This window comes from Tasmannia lanceolata, unplaced genomic scaffold (assembly GCF_043159265.1).
Source record: "Tasmannia lanceolata isolate RefF3 unplaced genomic scaffold, GAP_Taslan_0.1 ptg000019l, whole genome shotgun sequence".
NCBI classification, from domain to species: Eukaryota; Viridiplantae; Streptophyta; class Magnoliopsida; order Canellales; family Winteraceae; genus Tasmannia; species Tasmannia lanceolata.
In genome coordinates, this window is record NW_027518696.1 from 12,637,375 (window position 1) to 12,650,347 (window position 12,973).

Consider the following 12,973-nt stretch of genomic DNA (forward strand, 5'->3'; position numbering starts at 1 on the left):
CACCACATAGTGGGTCGCCATGAAATGGGTGATATGTGGAAAGGGCTACCTAGAAAAAAAAGGCTAGTGTGAAAGCCACGTTAGAGGAACCGCCGAAGAGGGCGGATATGGAAGCATGGTTGAATGTTATGGTCCTAAGTGGAACTCAATGATATCCAACCTGGTAAGGTGCAAGTTTAAACGGTTAGCTATAGCCAAATGCGTTCCATTAGAACTGATGCTTGAGTAGTACTAGGGAAACTGGTTTTATAAGGAAACCGAGGGTTAGCTATAGCCAAATGCGTTCCAAAGCGTTTGGTAGTGTTTGGATTCAGGTATGGGCCCACATTATTTGGATGATCCAAAGCGTTCATTTGATGGGTCCTGACATAGATAGGGTGTGCCCAAAAAATCAGCTCCATCGGATCATCCTAACCCTTCAATCTATAGACGAACCTTCAGCTGAGGGGGCAAACCTTAAACAAATTGAAACTAGAGGGGATGTCTTTGTCACTTTTTAAACTGCAGGGGTCGAAGTAGATGTGTCAGAAACTAGAGGGGGTGTAAATGTATTTATCCAGTAAAATATTGCCAAAAGTGATTTTTTTAGTACACATGGCAAACAATGATTGTCAAGTGCTGAGTCCAGTCTTACACTTAGTTTTCCCATATCATTTTCCTTTCGATTATTGGTTAGGTACTGTGATGATGAAATGGAGATGACGAAATGGGAATATATGCCCTCTAATCAGAATAGAACGAATCTTTCACAGATCTCTTTTTCCCTTCTCCTCTTGACCATCTTCCAAAGATATTTGAGAGATTGGAAGGAACCACCGAAAGCCAATCCATCAACTTCCCCTTCAATAGCTATTCGGTTGATAGAGCCTTATATAAATGTACACTCGCCCACTAAACCTCCTGTACCAAAAACCTCCATCACTTGATTCCTATATCACTAAACTTTCTTTCTCAATTCCATGGCACGTGTTAGGTCTAAAATCGGTAACAGGTTATGGTAGGGCTGGATGGTCCGGGCTAACAAGTCACGGCTGAAGGGCTGGTAAAGTCCTGCGCTGCACAAGGGTACAGACAAGAAAGAAAAGGGTTAGAGGACCAACCCGGAGTGGTACTCCGGACGGGCGCTTCGACACTCAAGTCAGTATGAGCAGGAGTGCAGAGCAATGTCAGAGCAAAAGCTTAGAGTTTTGATTTTCAGATCCCTCACCTTAGCACAAGTGAAGGCTATTTATAGTGATTCTGAGCCACCTGTCTAGGACATGTGGTAGTTCTGAGCCACCTGTCCAGGACAGGTGGTGGCCTCTGTATGGGCTAGGTCTCATACCTAAGGAGGGCAGGTGGAAGTCCCTGATTGGTCCAGGTGTCACACCTAGTAGGGACAGGTGTTGGCCTTCCAACGGTCCTTGTGAGGGCCACGTGCCAGCAGCCAATTGGATGCTGAGTTCGGACCCATCAGTGCTGAGTCCGGATCCCATCAGTGCTGAGTCCGGACCCCATCAGTTGCCCCCTGGTTCTCCGAGTCGCGACAGCGGCCAGGGGAAGCAAAAAGAGGGTTAAAACAGCATCTGGCCGGCCTTGAGGCCTCTGGGCATCTGAGGCCGGCCTCATCTGGGGGCCAGAAGAACTGCAGTGGTCAGGGGCCTCTGGGCGGCCTGGTCCGGTCTTGTGGCCTGGCCTGAAGGAGCACGGCCGGGCAGGAGCCCCTGTGCAATCCAGTCTGATCAAAATTCGAACCAGAAGTCTGGCCGGCGAAACTCTCTGGGCGTCGTTGCCGGGCAGATCTCCTGGACGGGGCGGCTAGGCCGGACAGCCTCTCTGTTGCCTAGCGGACGCATCATAGCCTGTCCGGCTAAGCCTTCTGGGCGGCAAAGTCGGGCTGGTGTTTTGTCGCGTAGCGATTGCGCCATATCCTGTCCGGCTTCGGCGTTGAACGGCCAGGCCGGACAGATATGTTGCCTTCCAGCCAACGCGTCATATCCTGTCCGGCTAAGCCTTCTGGGCGGCAAAGTCGGGCAGGTATTTTGTCGTGTAGCGATTGCGCCATATCATGTCCGGCTCCGGTTAAGGCGTTGGACGGCCAGGCCGGACAGATATGTTGTCTTCCAAGCGTCACCACTTGGCGCTTTGGAACTTGTACCTTGCATTTAATGCGGAGCGGCGCATTTAATGCGGCAGGCGACGTGGCGCACTCCGGCTGGTGGGAAAAGGGCGGGATTTTTCCCGCTCTTGTAAGCCTATATATTCCAGAGTTTTTACTCTTCATTTTTCACTTTTTACATTCTCCTCTCCTCTGCTGCTCGGCTAGTCGATTTTCTGCCCGCCTCGGATCAGTGAGCCCGGAGATCTTCAGTCAGCACCTCAGTTCGGTAATTTCTTTTAGCTTTTCTTCTGTTCCTTTTTAATGTCTAGCACCAGTTCCGAGTCGGACTCCGGCTCAAAGGAGTCCGGCTCGACTAGTAGTAGTAGTGGGTCCGGGGCGTCGGAGAGGACGGGGCCGGCCTCTCCTGTGGAGGCTGGCGTTGAGGACGAGGAGGTAATAATTGTAGTAGACGAGGAGAGCGGAGAGGAAGAGATTGTGGACTTAGACACAATCCCGGTCCGTGGGGACGGACCGCACCGGGTAGAAACCAGCGATGACGAAGAACATATTGAAGTTTCTCGCTTGCCGCGCGCACCCGTAGAGGTAATAGCAGAGGCACGGATGGAGGCCAACCCGCAGTACAACGTTGGGGCTCTGTACGAGGTGAATCATCTAGGCCCGGGCAAACTTCAGGCCATCCGAGGGAAATACTGTATTCCTGACCGGTACCTTTTGAGGGCGGCCGTTGAAGGGGACCGGGCAACGATAGTGCAGATCTATGCCTATACGAAGAAGCCTTACGGGCCGGGCTCAGACTTCCCTTGCATCCATTTTTTGTTGAGGTGCTGAATTATTACGGGCTGGCGGTCACACAGGTCGTGCCGAACTCTTGGAGGACGCTGGTCGGCTTCCTGCACCTCTTGGGAGTCCGGGTCCGTAGGAACCCCACCCTGCCCGTCTTCAGAATGTGTGCGCATCTGAAGAGGCATAAGGACGGCGGTTGGATCTACATCAGCCAACGGCCCGAGGTGAAAATGATCACTGGCATACCTACTTCCATTCACACATGAAAGAACAGGTTTTTCTACGCTTGGGACACCGAGCAGAGCTCCCAATGGCCGTTCTCGTTGGAGTGGAGAACGCCGGACACCAAGAGTCTTAGTCGAAAGCCGGTCCTCAAAGGCTACGACTACATGACCTTTATTTTGATCAAAGAAGAGCTGAAGCGCGGTCAAACAAACTGCTCGGAATTCTCTGAGGAGGTCGTCCTGGTGGAGCTCGGTGTCAGCCGTGCGACGCCGGCACGTACGTAAATGTTCTTAGGCCAGCTCTTATATTTTGTACCGTTCCTTTCTTTTTCTCTGACTCCTTCGCCCCCCTTTTTTGTAGTTCTAACTCTGTTCTGTTTTTTACGTTCAGAAATGGTGAAGCAGATGTCCATGATGGACAGAATAAGGCAGAGCTCCCAATCGTCCCCAACGCATGAGCAGCCCCAACCTAAGGGCAAGAAAAGGAAGGCGCCGGAGTCAACCCCGGCGATGGTCGCGCTGGCTAATCCCCTCAAAAGTAGCCGGGCGACTCACAAGCTCGCATTCAAGCTGAGCCGGCCAAGCCTCACCGGGCAGGGCTCAGGGTCTGCACGGGAAGCAGAGCCCCGGCACAGCGGGCCAGTGCTGGGTATCCCCGCCGCCACGGTGGCGAGGGCTGATAATGTTTTTCGCCCAAACTGGGTAGTGCAAAAGACGGACACCGGCCTCGGTGATAGCCGGGTGGCCACAGAACTGATGTTCCAGGGCGTCCTCCCGAGTGACCGACGAGAAGTCGAGAAAGAGGCACCGGAGACCTGCGCAGAGGCGATCGCCTCCGACCTCTATCAGCTTCAAGTATACTCAAGAGACATGGCAAAGAAGAGTTATCTCTTCTCTGACACGCTCACACAGATACAGTCCGAGAAGGGCGAGCTCCAGAGGGACAAGGACGGACTTAGTGAAATCGTCCAGGTCAAAGAGGCCGAATGCAACAGTCTCAAGGACGAGGTGCAGAGGGTCAAGAACCAAGCCGTGCAGGATCTCCTAACTGCGAGGGAGAGAGCCGACCAGAGGGAGAAGGCGGCTGTCGAGGCTGCCGTAAAAGTGGCAGTACGGGAGGCCGAAGAGAGGAAGGACACACAGTTCTTCAACCTGGGCCTCCAAGCCTATAAGGCGGGGTTCCTCCTCTGCTCTGAGCAGGTTAAGAAGGCTTACCCCGACATCTCTCTGGACGGACTGGACGTCCCGTACGCACCTCCAGAGGATGAAGAGGACGAGGAGAAAGAAGGTGAAGTGGGCTCCACCCAACCCAACGAGGTAGAACAGGAAGTCGCTCTAGCTTCCGGGGTCATCCCTCCAACCGCCGAGGCCGGCCAGGATGCAGCCCTTACTGCAGAGATGGTCACCGACGAGGTGGCCGACGGGGAGGCTTGAGTGGCCGGGCAGAACTCCTGTTCTTATTTTTGTAAATTTTTTGTAATGGCCTGAGAGGCTCAATCTTTGTAAGCCAGCTCGGCGAAAAGAGCACTTTTGTAATACGAATACAAATTCAATTTTTGTCTAACTGTGTGTACGGCTATCTTGTTTTTGTACGTATGTTGTCTGTGCTTCTTCCTCATTTCTCTGCCGAGCCGGAGTGGTCAACCGGATGTCATTAGCCGGACTGATCCACTTCGGTCTCCGAGTTTGCAAACACTTAGAGTCTTTTTGGCGTCTGGCGTTTCCGCCGTATCCTGTCCGGCTAAGGCTGTAGACGGCTAGGCCGGACAGGTGTTTTGGCGTTTAGCGATTGCGCCATATCCTGGCTAGCTTCGGATGTAGACGGCTAGGCCGGGCAGGTCTTTTGAGGTGGTCTTCACTAGGGCGGGTCCATGTGGTCGGAACTGGTCTCCACACCAAATTGGACGCGCCGGAGTGCTCCACCGCTGTTCTCTAAGTCTGCAAACACTTAGAATGAAAGCTAAGTCTGCAAACACTTAGAGTCTTTTTGGCGCCTGGCGTTTGCGCCGTATCCTGTCCGGCTAAGGCTGTAGACGGCTAGGCCGGACAGGTGTTTTGGCGTTTAGCGATTGCGCCATATCCTGGCCGGTTTCGGATGTAGACGGCTAGGCCGGACAGGTCTTTTGAGGTGGTCTTCACTAGGGCGAGTCCATGTGGTCGGAACTGGTCTCCACACCAAACTGGACGCGCCGGAGTGCTCCACCGCTGTTCTCTAAGTCTGCAAACACTTAGAATGAAAGCTAAGTCTGCAAACACTTAGAGTCTTTTTGGCGCCTGGCGTTTGCGCCGTATCCTGTCCGGCTAAGGCTGTAGACGGCTAGGCCGGACAGGTGTTTTGGCGTTTGGCGATTGCGCCATATCCTGGCCGGCTTCGGATGTAGACGGCTAGGCCGGGCAGGTCTTTTGAGGTGGTCTTCACTAGGGCGGGTCCATGTGGTCGGAACTGGTCTCCACACCAAATTGGACGCGCCGGAGTGCTCCACCGCTGTTCTCTAAGTCTGCAAACACTTAGAATGAAAGCTAAGTCTGCAAACACTTAGAGTCTTTTTGGAGGAGTTGGCATATATTAGTGACTCAAAAGTGAGGGACACAGTTTAGTGACAACTCCACTTTATTTCTTTTTGAAATTTCATTACAGAGATTCTTTACAGGCCTTCAAAGGCAAAAGAAAAAAGACTATTGATAATATATTCGAAGATTTCTGGAATTCCAGGCGTGCGGCAGCAGCTGCTCGTCAAGTGTATCTAGGCGGTAGCTTCCTGGACGGATGACCTCTTTGACTCGGTACGGCCCTTCCCAAGTCGGGGAGAGTTTGCCCACCCTTCTTGGCTGGGAGACGGCCGCTTTCCTCAAAACTAGGTCGCCTGCGCGGAACTCCCTTGGTCGGATCTTCGTGTCATGGTATCTAGACACCTTTTGCTTGTACGCTGCGGCCCTGATCTGTGACTCCTCACGGACCTCTTCAAGCAAGTCGAGGTTGGCACGGAGCCCGTCCCCATTAAGCTGTTCATTGAAGTGAACAATTCTTGGGGAAGGAACGCCGATGTCAACCGGGATCACAGCCTCTGTTCCGAAGGAGAGATTGAAAGGCAACTCACCCGTTGCAGTGCGTGGGGTAGTCCGATATGCCCAGAGCACATGGTACAGCTCGTCAGCCCAGCGTCCGGCCTTGTCATCCAGTCTCTTCTTTATCCCCTGCAGCAGAGTCCTGTTCGTCACTTCGGTCTGCCCATTCGTCTGAGGGTAGGCCACGGAAGTGAACCTTTGCTCAATCTTCAGATCCGCACAAAACTTTCTGAAATTCCTCGAGTCGAACTGTTTGCCATTGTCCGTTATGAGGACCCGGGGTATCCCGAATCTGCACACCACTGATTTCCAGAAAAAGTTCTGGACGTTCTGCTCGGTGATCTTGGCCAGGGGTTCAGCTTCTACCCACTTCGTAAAGTAGTCGATGGCGACAACGACGAACTCGCGGCCTCCGGAGGCCGGCGGAAAAGGACCTAAGATGTCCATTCCCCAGATAGCAAAAGGGAGAGGGCTGATGATCGGAGCCATTGGCACGGCAGGCTGGTGAACGGCGGGAGAAAATTTCTGACACTTCTCGCACTTCTTCACAAGGCTCAGTGCATCTTGTCTCAATGTAGGCCAGTACAGGCCTCTTAGAAGGACTTTGATGGCCAGGGCCTTGCCCCCAAGGTGTTCTCCGCAAATCCCCTCATGGGTCTCTCGCAGGGCATACAGGGCGTCGGTTGGCCGGAGACACTTCAAGTACGGGAGGGTGTAAGATCTCTTGTACATAGTCTCGCCGTCAAATGAAAACCTTGCTGCCCGCTGTACGATTTTCCGGGCCTCTTTTTTCTCCCCGGGGAGTTCTCCGCTGCGCAAATATCTGATGATCTCATCCATCCAGCACGGCTCGTCGTCGATCTGCATTACAACGACGGGCTGGTCATCAATACTGGAGGTCTTTAGGAACTCCATACGGATTTCTTTGAGAGCGGTGTAGCCTGAAGCCGCCAGCTTTGAGAGCACATCAGCCTTTGTATTTTCAGCCCAAGGGACTCTGATGAGCTCAAAACGTTCGAACTTGCCGGCCAGGACACGGACCCTTTGCAGATATTTGATCATTCGCTCTTCACGGGCCTCATATACTCCTTGAATCTGACATACGACTAGCTGCGAATCACAGTACGCTTTCAGTTTCTGAGCGCGGGCCTGAGCGGCGAGGTTCATTCCGGCGATGAGAGCTTCGTACTCTGCCTCATTGTTTGACGCACGGAATCCAAACCTCAAGGCATAATTCAGGACGAAATCATCTGGCCCTGTGAGGATTAGCCTGGCGCCGCTGCCACCTTTATTTGAAGATCCGTCAACATGCACCTCCCAGAGCGGCTCTTCAGAACACGGAAGCGGACTGGTTGGAGGAGGTGCATCCTCGGGCCCTGTAAGCGGAACCGCTTCGGCTTCGACCTGATGCTCGGATATAGCCGGTTTTGCTGCTGTAGGAAGCGTTGCTTCTGCCCCGGGGTTTGAATCTGGCATGGTACATTCAGCTATGAAATCCGCAAGAACCTGGGCTTTGATTGCCGGCCTGGGCAGATATTTGATGTCAAATTCGCTGAGCTCCACGGCCCACTTCACAAGACGACCTGAAGTGTCTGGGCGGTGGAGGATCTGCCTCAGGGGCTATCCTGTCAGGACTTTGATCGTATGCGCCTGGAAATACGGCCTTAATTTTCTGGCCGCCATAACGAGGGCGTATACGAGCTTCTCGACCCGCTGATATCTTGTCTCTGCATCATGGAGGACCTTACTGACGTAGTAGATTGGCTTTTGATGGTGGTACTCCTCTCTGATCAGTACTGCTGCGACTGCCAAAGGTCCCACTGAGAGATATAGAATCAGCTCTTCTCCTGGCTCTGGCTTTGACAGCAACGGTGGAGAGGACAAGTACTGCTTCAGCTCCTCAAACGCCGCTTGGCACTCCGGAGTCCAGGGCGCGGTTTTTATACCCTTGACTGCGTTGAAGAACGGAAGACATCTTTCTGCGGACTTAGAGATGAACCGCCCCAGGGCAGCCACTAGTCCGGTCAGGCGCTGTACCTCTCTGATAGTTCTGGGTGGAGTCAGCTCCATCACCGCCTTGATTTTTTCAGGATTCGCTTCTATCCCTCTCTGGCTTACCATGAAGCCCAGAAACTTGCCCGCTCCGACGCCGAACGTACACTTGGTCGGATTAAGCTTCATGTTGTGTTCCCTCAAGACTTGAAATGGTTCTTTGAGGTCTGCAACATGATTACAGGCAGCTCTGCTCTTGACCAGCATATCGTCCACGTAGACTTCCATATTGCGGCCGATTTGCTCTTTGAACAACCTGTTGACGAGCCGCTGGTAGGTGGCCCCTGCGTTCTTCAGTCCGAAAGGCATAACTCGATAGCAATAAGTCCCCTGATCGGTTACAAAGGATGTCTTCGGAATGTCGGGCTCATGCATTCTGATCTGATTATATCCTGAGAAGGCGTCCATGAAGCTTAACAGTTCGTGACCTGCGGTAGCGTCGATGAGCTGATCAATCTTTGGGAGTGGGTAGCTGTCCTTCGGGCAGGCCTTGTTCAGGTCTGTAAAATCTATGCACGTCCTCCACTTCCCATTAGACTTCTTCACCATCACAACATTCGCGAGCCAGTCCGGATACTGGATCTCGCGAATGAAGTCTGCCTTCAGAAGCCTTTCCATCTCTTCTCTGATGGCCCTTCGCCTCTCTGGTGCAAAGTGCCTCCTCTTCTGCTTCACGGGCTTGCAGGTTTGATCAACCCCGAGCTCATGGGTGCTAATTGCAGGGTCGATGCCGGGCATGTCTGAAGGAGCCCAGGCAAAGACATCTGCATTGGCCCTGAGGAACTGAGCAAGATTCTGCTGCGCGGCCTCTGGCAGGGCAGAGCCGATCTGAACAACCCTCTGGTCGTCATCGCTATATAACGGGACAGATATGACGTCCTCGGCCGGCTCGTTTACTGTGATCTGGGTTTCATCCCTTAGATCAAACAGCTCGATCGGCAGAGATTCGGACGCATTCTTTCCTTTCAGCGCCGCTGCATAGCACTGCCTCGACTGGGGCTGGTCCCCTCTGACTTCCCCTACACCCCCTGGTGTACTGAACTTCATCTTCTGATGATAGGCGGAAGGAACGGCTCGGAGGAGATTCTGGCCGGGGCGGCCCAAGATAGCATTGTAGGCCGACTTGGCCCTTACCACCAAGAAGTTTACCATGGCGACGGATTGGCAGGGCGGCTCCCCGATAAGGACTGGAAGCTCGATCTGCCCTTCGACTTTGACAAGTTCTCCGGAGAACCCGAACAGATCCGAGTTGGCCGGCTTCAGGCGGTCGGTTCCGATCAGCATCCGCTCGAAAGCGTGATAATAGAGGATGTCTGCGGAACTCCCGTTGTCGACCAAGATCTTCTTCATTTCCCAGTTGGCCACCAGCATGGTGATGACCAGGGCATCATCATGCGGGAGGATCCGGCCATCGAGATCTGCATCTGAAAAAGATATCTCGTTCTCTAGCCTGGCCTTCTTGCTGCAGGTATGGACGGCGTTCACCTGCCGGGCATATGTCCTGCGGGCTGATGAAGAGGTTCCTCCTGCGGTCGGCCCTCCTGAAATGGTACCAATAACACCATGAGGTTGAGGTTGAGGTACCTGAGGAGGGGGGCTGGCCGGGGCCGGAGCTTGAATGCGGTCGCCTAGAGGTTGAGCGCCGCGAGGGCTTCTGCCTCTGGGCTTCGGCTTTTCCTTGCGTTCACTTTTGTTGTCATCATTCTTCAAGTACCTTCCAATGTACCCACGGCTGATTAACTGCTCGATCTCCTCCTTCAAATGAAGGCACGCCATGGTGTCGTGGCCGTGGTCCTTGTGGAACCTACAGTACTGGGATATGTTTTTCTTCGTCGATGAGTTCTGCCTCTCCGGCCAACGGATGAAGTCCTCTTTCCGAATGGCTGCCAAGATTTGTGCTCTGGACGCTGTCAGCCGCGTGTAATGCTCTCTAGCTTGGGGGCTTCTCCCCTTTCGAGAAGGGCTTCTCTCCCTGCGGGGAGGGCTTCTTTCCTTCTTCTGAGACTTATCATCCCTACGCTGCTTGGTAGGGTTCTTCTCCTCGGGCCTTCTCCTGCCAGCGGAGTCCAGGGCGGCGAGAGTTTCCTCCACCGAGATGTACTCCTCCGCCCCGGCCATCAGGTCTGCGAGGGACTGCGGGTTGCGCCGAGCCACTGCTCCCCTGAAATCAGTTGATCGGGCGCCGGCCAGAAGGGCGTTCGTGGCCGCGGAGGGATCCAGGTTAGGGACTTGGAGAGCTTCCCTGTTAAAGCGACCAACGAACACTTTCAAGGCCTCATCTTCTCCCTGCCTGAGGGCCATCAGCGAAGCGGTCGTCTTCCTGGGTCTCCTGCTGCTCATGAAATGGCGGGCCAGGTTATCCCCAAAATCATCAAAATTGTCCACGGACCTGGGCTTAAGCCGCGAGTACCAGTCCCGCGCTGCTCCGGTTAACGTGGTGGGGAATGCCCGGCAAAGGAATCCATCCGACGCCCCGTGGAGGAGCATTGTGGTCCTGAAAGTCTCCAGGTGGTCCACGGGGTCGGTGGTCCCGTCATACTGCGGAACCTGGGGCATCTTCCAGCCCGCGGGGGCTTCCGCGCTGAGCACTCTGTCTGAAAATGGTTGAGCGCTTGTGAAGATCCGGGAGGTAGGTCGGCCCTGCTCTCTGGCGAGCTCTTCGATCCGGTGGTCGATCTGCTGGATCCTTCGCAACACCGGGTCCTCTCTTTCCTCAGCCCGGTGGACGGGCCTCTCTCTCATTGCTGGCGGGCTCATAGCCGATCCGGACTGACTGGCCGGACTCCTTCGCCGGTGCCGCGATCCCTCTCTGTGCGTGGCGTCTCTCTTGCTGCCATGCCTTTGTACGGAGGGTGATCGTGACCGGTGATGCAGGCGAGGCTCGGGACTCACATGCTTGTCCCGGGAGAGGTGATCTCGTCTTGTAGAGTGGCGAGTCTGCTCCCGGGGCGGAGGCGTGTGCTCTCGGAGGGAGCTTCCCCTCCCCTGGGCGGGCTGAGAGGTTTTGGCTGGGTGCTGCTGGAGTGCGGTGGCCGGATTTCTAAACTGCGCAATTACAGCAGTCATCTCTTGAAAAAGGGCCCGCATCTCCCTTGGGGTCGGGGTAGGGTCTGAACGGTCCGAACGAGTCGGACTGCGCTCCCCTGGCGCCCCGACCTCTATCTGCGAGGCCAATCGCTCGCTTCTCCCTTCGCGGGGGGCTGTAGCCCGGGTGGTCCGGGAGGTTGGCATATGCTTTCCGTGTTTTCCTACCATTGCTTAAGTGAGGTTCCGAACAGCTTTTTGTTGCGGGGTCCCACGGATGGCGCCAAATCTGTTAGGTCTAAAATCGGTAACAGGTTATGGTAGGGCTGGATGGTCCGGGCTAACAAGTCACGGCTGAAGGGCTGGTAAAGTCCTGCGCTGCACAAGGGTACAGACAAGAAAGAAAAGGGTCAGAGGACCAACCCGGAGTGGTACTCCGGACGGGCGCTTCGACACTCAAGTCAGTATGAGCAGGAGTGCAGAGCAATGTCAGAGCAAAAGCTTAGAGTTTTGATTTTCAGATCCCTCACCTTAGCACAAGTGAAGGCTATTTATAGTGATTCTGAGCCACCTGTCTAGGACAGGTGGTAGTTCTGAGCCACCTGTCCAGGACAGGTGGTGGCCTCTGTATGGGCCAGGTCTCATACCTAAGGAGGGCAGGTGGAAGTCCCTGATTGGTCCAGGTGTCACACCTAGTAGGGATAGGTGTTGGCCTTCCAACGGTCCTTGTGAGGGCCACGTGCCAGCAGCCAATTGGATGCTGAGTTCGGACCCATCAGTGCTGAGTCCGGATCCCATCAGTGCTGAGTCCGGACCCCATCAGCACGCCAGGCCGACCTTGGCAAGATAGGGAAAGACGGGTTTGAGCTACTTGATAACTACTTCCCCTCTCGCAGAGGAAGGGGGCAGTTCAATCCAATGCTCAATCAATGTCGCCACTTCCCCCAAGAAATGCTCAACCAATGCCACCAATTCCCCCAAGAAAAGAACCCACTGATGGAAACCGTGTCATCATGGTTAACAATTGTCCAGTTGTTTCTTCTCAAAGGAGTGTTGTTTTTGAGTATCGGAACGAAGAAACCCGTTCGCGTGGTATTTTCTTTTCCAAGTTTGTATGAAATGTAAATTCATCGTCATAGGGAATGTGGTCCTTTAATTGTATGGTGTCATATGAACTCTAGCTACTGTGTGGTGGAATGCTCTACTTGTAATCTTTTTGTTAATAATGACTTCTTTTTGGGTCTAAACAATGATTTAGGGCTTCTTCTTTTGTTTGTCCCCTTTTCAAACAATAAGATATAAATTAGAACTAGTGGGACCAACTATGCGCAAGGTTAGGAAGGTATTTATGATTGGAAAAAAAATTAAAAGTTAATTAAAGAATAAAACAAATGGGTGGAGTAATGCTATGAGATTTACACTTGGGTAGGCCATGTCTGGCAAGACATCACACGGCTGCCAAAGAAAAGCAAAAGATTAGTGAAAAAATGCAACAGAAATGTTTTGAAAAACACATTCATAAAAAGAGGATGGATTAAGACAATACTTAGACACAATGATGTTTTTAGTAAACAACTTAGAGTACAAAAGAAACTCTATGTAAAATGTTGTAATCCATCAGAGGGAACCAATATCTTCACTGCTTTAACTCTGGAAATCCTGAATGTGGTTCTTTGGTACGTGATGCGTCAAACTTCTGCACAAAGCAACTTGGTAAGAAAGT

General features: G+C 53.2%; 1 protein-coding gene across 1 annotated transcript; it reads right to left on the reverse strand.

Moving 5' to 3' along the window:
- Window positions 1-4,601: 4,601 nt before the first annotated feature.
- On the reverse strand, window positions 4,602-8,244 carry LOC143852326 (uncharacterized). The gene is made up of 4 exons (XM_077361713.1): window positions 7,873-8,244; window positions 7,369-7,782; window positions 6,848-7,269; window positions 4,602-4,635 (listed from the first exon to the last, which is right to left on the reverse strand). The coding sequence occupies exons 1-4, from the start codon at window positions 8,242-8,244 to the stop codon at window positions 4,602-4,604; spliced, it is 1,242 nt and encodes a 413-aa protein (XP_077217828.1).
- Window positions 8,245-12,973: the final 4,729 nt, after the last annotated feature.

Excerpts from the sequence above, each read along its gene's own strand:
- LOC143852326 (XM_077361713.1), bottom strand. The coding sequence starts at position 8,244 with ATGGAGCTGACTCCACCCAGAACTATCAGAGAGGTACAGCGCCTGACC. Across the intron at positions 7,783-7,872 it reads ATCAGCGGGTCGAGAAGCTC|ATCCTCCACCGCCCAGACAC; the intron begins GTATACGCCCTC and ends CCCCTGAGGCAG. Across the intron at positions 4,636-6,847 it reads CTCCGGCCAACCGACGCCCT|TGCTCTTTTCGCCGAGCTGG; the intron begins GTATGCCCTGCG and ends GTATTACAAAAG.